Source organism: Esox lucius, chromosome 15 (genome assembly GCF_011004845.1).
Source record: "Esox lucius isolate fEsoLuc1 chromosome 15, fEsoLuc1.pri, whole genome shotgun sequence".
Lineage (NCBI taxonomy): Eukaryota > Metazoa > Chordata > Actinopteri > Esociformes > Esocidae > Esox > Esox lucius.
Window position 1 is genome coordinate 178,614 of NC_047583.1, and position 12,155 is coordinate 190,768.

The window sequence follows — 12,155 nt, forward strand, 5'->3', positions numbered from 1 at the left end:
CCAGGGAGGGAGACGACCAGTGGAAGACCCAGGGAGGGAGAAGACCAGTGGAAGACCCAGGGAGGGAGAAGACCAGTGGAAGACCCAGGGAGGGAGAAGACCAGTGGAAGACCCAGGGAGGGAGAAGACCAATGGAAGACCCAGGGAGGGAGAAGACCAGTGGAAGACCCAGGGAGGGAGAAGACCAGTGGAAGACCCATGGAGGGAGACGACCAGTGGAAGACCCAGGGAGGGAGACGACCAGTGGAAGACCCAGGGAGGGAGACGACCAGTGGAAGACCCATGGAGGGAGACGATCAATGGAAGACCCAGGGAGGGAGTAATGTTGCTCAGGAATGACCATTCGGTCTTTAATGGACTAAACAGAAAACTGTTTGCCTCGCATACTAGGAACTTAGATTTTTCATATAATTGTGTTAAAATCTGAGTTTCAGGACAAGACAACAACTGATGTCCATGAAGTACATGACAGGACTGATCAATTAAAATGTTTTGGTTTTTTTTGTTTGGAAATGCATGGAATTAATCAATAAGGAATTTTTTTCAATTCTGGAGTAACTTACTGAATGTAACCGAGTTTTATCCTGCACTGGTGCAGCATGGCCAAGGCTGGAATTTGAGGTTCCATGGCAGTTCTATTCATTCTATTTCTATGGGTAGTATTACTGTCACTGCTGTTAGAAACAGTGGAGAGGGGTGAAAACCTGGTGAGAGGGGCGAGGACCTGGTGAGAAGACCAGACGGTCAAAAATGTGCTCATTGATTCCCAGTAACATGCTGAGTGGAGAGAGGAAGGATGAACTCCATCTTACATACTGTTCCAACATTTTAGGTAAAAATAATAATTCCGGTGTCTTTTCTCTTTCCCACCCTCTGTCTTTCTCTCATCTGGTCTCTTTCTCATCTGGTTTCTCTGCTGGTTTTTCTCTCTGCTGGTTTTTCTCTCTGTTGGTCTCTTTCTCTCTGTTGGTCTCTTTCTCTCTGTTGGTCTCTGTCTCTCTGTTGATCTCTGTCTCTCCGTTGGTCTCTTTCTGTGTCTTTTGTCGCTCTCTCTCAGCAGTGTTCTCTGAGGTTTGTCTCACCTTTCCATTTGTAATTGGTGTCAGTTGTGTTATCTGAAGGACTGGTCAAATCTATTGGTTAGGCTGTTATGAGTTGAACTGCCGTGATTTGGGATGGTTGACAACTGGCCTGAATGATGGACACCTCGAAGCACCAGTGGAAGCTTGTAATAACAGGGTTTGGTGTCTATGTGAGAGGGAGAGTGTTTCTGTTTTTATCTTGGAGGGCAGATTAATGATAAGGATACATTGTCTTGGCACTCCCTAGTGCTTTGTGTGTGTCTGTGTGTGAGTGTCTGTATGCATTTTTAATATTGCAGTAAAGTGGTCCCAAGGGAGAGAAGCAGCTCTTTGTTCTTGGCGGTAATCATGCTGGGTTACACTAATGTAGAGGAGGAGAGAGACAAGCTCCAACACACACACACACACACACACACACACACTGATACTAACGTACAAGCCCCAACAGGCCTTAAATCAGACCTCTCCCTGTTTCTACCACCCCCCATTGCCTGTTACCACGGCAACACATGGCACCCTTCTCTCTGTCTGTGTTTGTGTGTGTGTCAATTCTTCCTGTGGTGTATCTCATTGATGTTTCTTCTCATGATTCTTAGTCAAGCTTATGCTGTTACAATGATGTTAAGGAAATGGTTTCTCACTCACACACACATACTGCCTAAAGGAATATGTGCAACCATGCCTGCCTACACTGTTGACCTCAGTAGGCTGCAAATATGACAGTGTGGCCCATGGGTTTGCCTTCAGGACATCATGTTACCTCTAGATTCAAACACAAATGTATTGACAAATGTATATGAATTTGGTTTCAGTAGTGGTGGTGAAGTGGCTCAGGGGAGAGCGTTGTCAGTAGGGTTTCCTGGTCTCACAACACTCTGGTGGCACCTGGATCCGGCTGGAAACTTTCAAAGCCAGCTGAGGTTGTCAGATGCGTTATGATACCATTAGATGTGTGATACCATGAGTGATAACATCACACACATTAATACACATGATTTCCTAGTTGGAAGAGTGCATAAAAGCAGCATGGCTTACCACTGATGCCTGACTATGAGACTGAGAATGTATGACAGTAGTAAAGAGACAGGGCCGTATCACAGTAGTGAAGAGGTCCCTGAAGCGTACGATCACACCGGTGTGATTAGAATGTCTTGTTTAGAACGCACCATTAGCATGCCCAGCTACATGTAACATAACAATGGCTGGTCAGACCGCGCTGTTATTTACTCACATTTTAATTACTCACATCTCAAACAATGGTCATAACTTTATTTCCTGAAGAGACAGGGCCGTATGACAGTAGTGAAGAGACAGGGCCGTATGACAGTAGTGAAGAGACAGGGCCGTATGACAGTAGTGAAGAGACAGTGCCGTATGATAGTAGTGAAGGGACAGGGCCGTATGACAGTAGTGAAGGGACAGGGCCGTATGACAGTAGTGAAGGGACAGGGCCGTATGACAGTAGTGAAGGGACAGGGCCGTATGACAGTAGTGAAGAGACAGGGCCGTATGACAGTAGTGAAGGGACAGGGCCGTATGACAGTAGTGAAGGGACAGGGCCGTATGACAGTAGTGAAGGGACAGGGCCGTATGACAGTAGTGAAGGGACAGGGCCGTATGACAGTAGTGAAGAGACAGGGCCGTATGACAGTAGTGAAGGGACAGGGCCGTATGACAGTGTTGACGTACTGTTTGGTCTTGGATGTAGTTGTTCACTTGTTTGCAGATTATTTGTGTTGGTCAAAGCACTTTGTCACAACTGCTGATTCAAAAAGCGCTTTATTAAATCCATGTGATTGATGGCTTATTGACGGTTAGTTGAATCATTGCTGTTTAGGATTCATTTGATTCTGTCTGCTATTGCATAACGTAATATCTGCCAGTATTTGTCTGTCTGTTAGGTGTCTGTCTCTATTTGAATATACTGTCCATCTGTTTTTTTTCCACACTCCAATTCCAACCCAGTTTCTCGTGTGTGTGTGTCTGCTCCAACTCAGCCAATGAGAAAATTAAAGTGATTACAATGTATTTATCTCACAGACAGCAACCATTTCTCACACTTGCGGTTTCTCTATCATTGTATCAGAACGTGAGTGTGTGTGAGTTTAACCGTTTGACGCGTATGATCACACCAGTGTGATCAAGCTAGAGTGGTCCCTGAAGCGTACGATCACACCGGTGTGATTAGAATGTCTTGTTTAGAACGCACCATTAGCATGCCTAGCTACAAGTAACATAACAATGGCTGGTCAGACCGCGCTGTTATTTACTCACATTTTAATTACTCACATCTCAAACAATGGTCATAACTTTATTTCCTGATTGTACTTGTTTCAAGACCACACTATGATTTTAACCATGTAGAAAGCATTCAAATCGGGACAAGAAGTGTTACTTACGTACCAACAGACAGCCAACACTAATACACAAAAACGAATTATATCTGTGACTACTATAGAGCATCTTAACATTTCCTGGACGAGCTGACTGCCGATCAAAACCATTGTAAAAACGTTTTCTAGCTAGCTACAGTTATACAGCAAGCAACTTTTCCAGCTCTTAGAATTTGAGTCAACGAGAGAAGCTTGCAATGCAATGTATGTAGTGTTCTTTACCTGGCAAGGTGACTGTTCAAATGCTGGCGTGAGTTCAAATGCTGCAGAGTACTGAAGTCACGTGCAAAAAAACTCACGCTGGGGGGTCGGTAAGGAATATTTGAAACTCACGCATGAAAAGGTTAATTTGAGATCCATCCAACAAACGTCAGGCTAGAGTGGTGTAAAGCATGTCGCCATTGGACTCTGGAGCTGTGGAAACGTTTTTATGGAGTGATGAATCATGCTTCAGTGTCTGGCAGTCTGATGGACAAATCTGACTGACAGACACTGTGGTGGAGGATGCATAATGCCTACTGTAAAGTTTGGTGGAGGAAGGATAATGGTTTGGGGGCTGTGTTTCAGGGTTGGTACTAGGCCTGTTAGGTCCAGTGAAGGGTCAACTTAATGCTACAAGACACAGAGATATTTAGATGATTAGGTGCTTCCAACTCTGTGGCAACAGATTGGGGAAAGCCCTTTCCAGGTCCAGCTTGACTGAGCTCCTGTGGACATAGTGGGGTCCATAAAGACATGGTGATGTTGGTGTGGAGGAACTCGAGTGGCCTGCACAGAGCCCCCATTGAACACCTTCTGGATGAATTGAAACAACGCTTGTGATCCAGGCGTTCCCATCCAACATCAGTGTCTCTTTTGGCCGAATGGGCACAAATTCCTACAGAGACACTCCGAAATCTTGTGGAAAGCCTTCCCTAAAGAGTGGCAACTGGTACAGCTGCAAGTGTGGGGGGCAATTCCATATTTACAGGATTGGGGAGGATTACAAGTGTTATTTTTTTCAAAAGTAAATGTAATCCGTTAAATTACCAACTAAAATATTGTAATCAGATTACAGATAATTTTGGAAAAAAATAATATTGCATCCATTGCTTAACATTGACTTTAAACTTAGAGTGCAGGTGTATAATCACTGTTCATTTCTATAATTTGCTATTTGAAAATCAATTGCTGTTGGCCCTAATAATCATGTTACGTTCGTGGGGGGTAAAACATATTTGTGTGCGGGTTTTCACGATTGCAAACGTGCGTTCACGTGCCTGGGGTTTCTGCACTGTTTGACAATGTAGGTGGTTGTGGAGCAAAACATCAGACTACTGTATTAATGTACGCACGAAAAGCTATCTGCATCGGATATCTGCATTTTTATATACAACAATGTCAATAACATTTTTGAGAAATTGCTATTTATTTTCCCCCAATGTTTTGAAGCAGTTAGAAACATGAATAAAACAAATAACAGAAAAGGTTAAAATGCGAAATCTGTTTTTGGCCAGCTATGTAAACTCTAACAATGACTGATCCCGCAAAGGGTGTTCAACTGGTTATAGGCTATTCCTATTTGTTTTCTAAAGACTCTTAATATGAAAGTAATCAGATAAAAGTTACGTTACTGATTACAAATGTGGACAGGTAACTTGTAACTGTAACGGATTACATTTAAAAAGTAACCTCCCCAACCCTGCATATTTATGCTCGCGGTTTTGGAATGGGATGTCCAACAAGCTCATATAGGTGTGATGGTCGAGTGTCCTCATACGTTAGACCATACAGTGTTGTGTTAGACCATACAGTGTTGTGTTAGACCATACAGTGTTGTGTTAGACCATACAGTGTTGTGTTAGACCATACAGTGTTGTGTTAGACCATACAGTGTTGTGTTAGACCATATAGTTACTGAGGCTAAGGTTTCGGTCAGATTGTGGTCTCAGATCCCCACAAGGATACAAAAACGTGTGTGTGTGTTTGTTTGTTAGTGTAGCTTAATGAGGTGAGTACAGCTCTGTGTGTGGTGATTCCCCTATGGGCAGACCACCAGTTATTCTGGATTCAGTCTCTTTCTTGTCTGGACGTGATGAGAAATAAATTGGCACTGAGAAAAACACTCATAATGACATTTACTGTTCCTTTATTTTCCTCTTTATTCTTCATCTTTCTGTTTGCACGCATCATGAAGCTGTCACTCAAATATGATCAATAGTCCATTTGATCCTGGATTTACTTTTATAGAAATGTCAGATGGCTTTCATCTTTTGTGTTGACATATTTTTGTGGTGACACACGATACAGAGTGTGTCACCCTGCTAATGTCCAACACATCTGATTTCACAAATGAAGGTTCTGCAGAGCATTTGATTGGACAAATAAATTAGGTGTGTTCAGTGGTGTAGTCTATATTTTTGTAGTGAGTATACTGTGTTTTCCCCTCCCAGCCTCATACTCGCCTGTCCCAGAGCAACACCCCATACACTAAGCACTGTGACGTTTCCATATACAAACTAGTATACACGGACAACTGCTTCAGTATTGATGGCGTTTATTGAAAGCCTTGGAAAAACACTTAAAGTTGAGAACAGATGAGACATATTTAACTGAATGCAACTGAACCTGAACACCACAGGACATCACACACTAAGAAAACCAGCTATGCTCTTCCCTTAGAGATTATCCATCCATAACAGGTTCAAGGTATCAACAGGCCACTCATTAACTAATGTCTCAAGTTTAAGGCGAGTTAATATAACAGTTATATTTAAAGTATCAGTCATTTAATACAATTTATTGGATTATAATATAATCCAATAAAATAAGATATATTAAACTGATAATGAGCACTTTTACTTTTGGTACTTTAAGTAGCCTACAGTATATTTTGATAATACTTTTGTACTATTACTTAAGGACAATGTTGAATGCAGGACTTGTAACTGACAAGTAATTTGTAACTCTACAACACTGTTTTTTCTACTTTTACTGCAATACACGATCTTCCACCTCTGTAAATCACCAACAACAGTTGTGCATGAATACCTGCAGCTGTGTTTAACACTGAAAACATATAGCTCAGGTCAGCGTTTACTCAGGGCTCTTAAGTTTTAAGGACAAGAGTGACACCTTTTTTGAGGAAGTAACCTCCTTTAATGTGCATATGACAATTATTCACCTCAATGATAAATTAATTCATTTTAATGAATTAATACACCCCTGGACTGTAATATTTCAGATGTGTTTTGAGCAAGATTTCTGCTCATGTTCAAAACTTTGTGCACATTCAAAATATATCCGTGTTCTCTGAGATTTGGAGGAGTCGTGATATTTTGAGAGAAATAAAGTACCTAAAAAAAACTATAAAAATAATCTACCTGCACCATAGTCTGCTGTGCATTACGTGATTGCTCTGCTGATAGGGTAAATCTCAGACCGTCTGACAGACACAGAGCCCTGTTTGCTTTTTACGTTGACTGTCACGCTCAATGTGTGACACTTGAGAGCCCTGGTGGTTTACCTGCAGCTCCGCTACAGTAGCAGCAGACCTTTAACGTTACCTGCCGGTAACATGGTCTCTAAACAGTCCGCTCACAGTGAAGTCCTGCACGGATCACAGATGCTCGGTTTGTTGTAAGAGCAGATTAATGGAGCCGCTCGGTGTTTGGCTAGCTAATAAGCCGTTTGCCTGTTACCTTGAGCTTTGTCTGAAGGCGCCGAGTGGCCACCCAGGCTCCGACACACCCGACACATTCCGCACATCCGCCGATCAGTTTAACGGCGCTAACCCCCCCTCCCGGTACCGGTCAGAGAGGCGTGTTTACTTTGTGTCTCGGTCCTCGCTCCGGTCAGTTTTTAATTAGCCTACATTAGTAACAGTTCATTTAGTTATGGTATGAACTTAATCCTAGTGAAGGCAAACAATATAAGACATTTGTAACGAAATACAAGACTTTATATACCAAATTCAAGGCTTTTAAGGCCTGAGATTATCAAATGTAAGACTTTTTCAATGCTTTTAAAACACACACACACACACACAACATCATATAAGATACTGTCCATAGATATAGAACAATATATCTATGATACCGTCACTTACCAGGTAACAGTAAGGTTGCGGTTGGATTGTCGGGCTGGTTTTCTGTAACGGTAATCCGGTCGTCATGATCTGCGGCAGCTGTGTCACCCGACGCGGCAGTAGCTTCAGGGACGGACTTTTTAAAACACTGAAATAGTGTTTTTTGGGTCTGTTTACAATTCATTGGCTCTGCTCTACCTAGCTAGCTAGTTGCGAGAAACAACTTGTTGTTGCTTAGTAACGTTCATTGACATATATACGGTATATAAGGTAGCCATAGGTAACCAGGGCACCGCCACGGAAGCCTCAAAGGTCCAAGTGTCAGTGCTTCACAACACAGACGAGGTGAATTTATGAATGAAAATGAGAACGTTGTGTCACAACGATGTTGTTACGTATCTTCGCGCTTTTAAAAGTGGGTATACGGAAATCCTTGACTTTTCCTAGTGGGTATACGGCGTATACCTGCGTATCACGTAGACTACACCACTGGGTGTGTTAGAACCGGGCTGAAGCTAAAGCCTGCACCAATGCTGATTTGATTAAACCAGTGTTTCCTAATCCTGGTCCTTGGGACCCCAAGGGGTGCACATTTTAGTTTTTGCCCTATCACTCACATACCTGATTCAATTCAAATAAAGACTTTATGATCGGTTGATTATGTTAATCAAGTGTGTTAGTGGTAGGGCAATATTTGAATAAAATGTCCAGGACCAGGATTGGGAAGCCCTGGATTAAACTGTAAGGGAGGGTGTTGCCCTGCTCTCTTTTCGCCAGGGTTAGGGTTGGATATATGCCGTCTTGAAACAGCCACAGCATATGGTTTGGCTGGCTATACAATGCTTTCCCAACTTGACCCTGTTGGGCTGCTTTATAAATTATTCCCAACATAACCCTGCATGTTTAGCTTGAAAAAGTGTCCCCAAATCAACCGTGCTGGTTTAGCTTTAGAACGTATTCCCCCCTCAACCCTGTTGGGCTGGCTTATGGAAGTGTTCCCTACTAAACCCTGGTGGGCTGGCTTTAGAAAGGGTTACCAACTTAACTCTGCTGGTTTGGCTTTTTAAGTGTCCCCAACTCAACCCTGCTAGGTTGCTTTATAGTTTTCACATCTCAACCCTGCTGGTTTGGCTTTGTAAAGTTTTCATAACACAACCCTGCTGGGTTTAATGTCGTCATAGTTTCTTCTCCATTAGTGAGTGTTCGCTCTGTGAATGTGTCTTCATAAGCCACCTTAAACTGGGTTATTCTGTTTGTTAGTGTGTTGTAAGAGTGTGTGATCTGTGTGAATGCTTTAAAACTTGATAGATGAATAAATCAAAGGCTTATCACTCTACTTTCCCTTTACACACTCGTAATTGGATTACTCCAATTGTGTGGACCTTTTGAGGACCAACATTTATATTCCCCTTGAAATCTAATACCTGGCCTCTAGTTCCCCAGATGGACACGTTTTTTATTTTGGCCAACCATCTGCCCTTCTATATCTCTTTCCGTTCCACCCACCCTCTTTCTCTTTCTATCTTTCATCCCACGTGTGTTCAAATATTGTGACATGACATTTCAGTCATTTTCCTTCCAGCTCAGTAATAGGGTTTGAAGAACAGCACAGTATGTTTTATACAGTATGCAGTAGTTTTATATTTTACAAACAATAATTAATTGTACCCAGATAGCAGTAAATGTACCCAGCTGTCTTTATTTAATCATCAGAAAAGGTATACAAGAAATACTGTACTAATTGGATCTCCTTTTTCCACCCATGCTTCTGTCTGTCTGTTAGAATTGTCTTTCTCTGTCTTTGAATCTTGTTGGACATACCTGAGTTCAAACAGTATTTGTATTTGCCTGAAAATATTTGTGTAATCCTTTCAAAATGGCCACCTGGCTCTTCAGTTAGGCTTAATCATTTGAAAGATTTTACCTTCATAGAAATGACCACTTCCAGCAGGCAGTCCTACAAGCCTACTAATCATGTCTCCCCACTCCCCCTCTCCCAGGCAATACTACCCAGACCCTCACCCTGCCCATGCCATCCAGCTGATGAGAGTGGCCAAGCTTCAGCACTTCTTGGTTCACTTGGAGGATGCACAGCACACTCTGAGATTGGTGAGGTTAGGGTTACTCTGAGACCGGTGGGGTTAGGGTTGCTCTGAGACCGGTGGGGTTAGGGTTGCTCTGAGACCGGTGGGGTTAGGGTTGCTCTGAGACCGGTGGGGTTAGGGTTACTCTGAGACCGGTGGGGTTAGGGTTACTCTGAGACCGGTGGGGTTAGGGTTACTCTGAGACCGGTGGGGTTAGGGTTACTCTGAGACCGAGACAGACTGGTGAGCAGGGTGGTGAACCATTTATGTCTGCCTTGCCTCTGACATTTTATCCTCATCTACCCTGCCTCACATACTCTGCCTCATTCACTCGCAGCGTCACGGAATGTTCCAGTAGAAGTTTGTTGTGTTCAAGAGAGAGTTGTTTCTGGCTTGTAACATTTGTAGTCATTCTTCTCGTAAGGGTATATTTATGGATGTTCCATATCACTGACTAAAACTTCTCTGCAGGCCTATGACATCATGAAGATTACCCATGGCAATGAGCACTCGCTAACCTCTGACCTAATCAGGAAGTTGGAGGAGTGTCTGGCAGAGATGGACTGCAAATAGCAGTACACCCCAGCGAGAGAGAGATGTCTGTCGATTGCTGTTCAAAACTAGCATACAGTATAGAATGATGATGTGTCAGGTAGGTTTTATGATATCTGGTAATAAAAGAATTTCCTACATCTATTGTAACTGGTGTCTTTACTTGTTTCCAGTAATTTTACACAACCCTTTTTTTCTGAAAGGCTGTCCACGTAGCTAGATGCTAGATTTCTGAGCTCCAATTGGGTCCATACCTACAGATATTTCCTTTAAATTAAAGTTATATATTTACATAAAAACCTTTTTTTTATATTTTAAAATCTTAGAGACACAGCTAGATAACTATGGAGGAATTTCTGGGATTTTATATGTATACACCATTAAATATAAAGGGAAATATGTCATTTAAATGAAAAATAAAAGAATGAATAGAAAACATGTAACATATTTAATGGTGTATTTCTACATTTAAAGATTTATTTCACTTTCATATTTTACCATTTATTTCATATGGAATATTAATCATGTCAATACTACGTACGTGCACTTGTGAGTCACACAGTTTGTGGTCGTATATTGAGAGCCGTGGTCACAAGTCGAATCTGTAATTCGGTTATGCAAGCTTGTACATTTAGCTACGTGTTTGCAAGCTTATCTATGCAAGTTTGTATATTTAGCAGTGGGGAACCTTCAGAGCCTTCTACGCCTTCAGAGAAGGCCTAACATTTAAAAAATAATAATAATTATAATAATTAAGTATTCAATATAAAAATAACATTAATTTTTTTATTTCTATCTCATTTAATTTAATACAATACATTTACTCTCATATATGTTCTAAGGTTAAGCTCACTGTCAAGTTCATGTCCTGAAAACGTATCCAATCAGAATCGTTTAAGGCCCGGTTAGCTGGCTCATTCATTGGTTAGGACTTCACGAATCCTGGGGAAGCCCAAGCTATGTGTTTGATTTCAAGTGGGCGGGGAGAAAAACTAAAGATCGTAGGCCTTCATGAAGTCCAAATTTCTGCAGAGTGGTGAGAGCATAGACATCATATATAAAGGCTAGATACCTCGTCCGCACTGTTGGCCAATGGAGGTCGACGTCCACACATGGCGGCCATCTTGCCACAGGCCGCTCGCTCACTTGTAACATTGTTTTATGGTGCATGTACTTTTTAAATAATCATAACTTGCAAAATTTTCTACCGATTTTCAAACGGTTTGGTTTGTTTTAAACGTCAGAGAGGAATTTATGACACTGCATACATATGAACCATTAAAACCATGGACCTCCATATGAAAATATATTTGAACAGAACCAGATAGGTGTAATGAATATACAAACACAAGGTATTTATGTTAAATCAATACATTGGCTACTAAAACTCAGTGTACAGAATGGGAACATGACATATATACACTTGTACTATTATAATAAAATTACTATTCTGATAAAATAATTTTAATTACATGTTTTTTTCTTTCTGTCGGATAACAAGCATCTCTGAACTGACCACATTTCAGCCCTCTAGGTCACTTGATATGACTTTAGAAACACAACTGAGACCTAGCACCAGGTCTTGTGAAGCTGTGTGCAAAAAAAGTCATGATTCCCCTTTACAAATATCCAAAAAAGAAATGCTGTAGAGAGAACCACACAACTGTTGAAGTGAAAGAGGACAGTACCTTGAAAACACATACCTTGGGCTAATGCCCTTTGAAAAGGACAGTTTTATTAAGTTTCTGTCACATGTTGTTGCTCTGTAAGCTGAGGTTTGTAATTCTGGCGATGTGGTGCAGCCTTAACTTAAAAAACAGGGACACAATAAATTTTAACAGCATATGGTGGTGGCTGTCTATCCCATACTGCGTCTCGCCGATGTGCTCCCCTAACACAAACATCCTCTGAACCGATCCTTTTTCGTACAATGTAAACAACCTCAAGCAGTTTGATGGGCTGTGATCGTCTGGTACTG

General features: G+C 41.7%; 1 protein-coding gene across 1 annotated transcript in view; it reads left to right on the plus strand.

Annotated features, from left to right (window-relative positions):
• smyd3 (SET and MYND domain containing 3) overlaps window positions 1-10,320 on the plus strand; it is a 146,859-nt gene extending 136,539 nt beyond the window's left edge. Inside the window, 2 exon segments of the mRNA NM_001303768.1 lie at window positions 9,542-9,650; window positions 10,097-10,320. Coding sequence (NP_001290697.1) covers window positions 9,542-9,650; window positions 10,097-10,198 — 211 coding nt within the window. The 3' untranslated portion in view covers window positions 10,199-10,320.
• The last annotated feature ends 1,835 nt before the right edge of the window (window positions 10,321-12,155 follow it).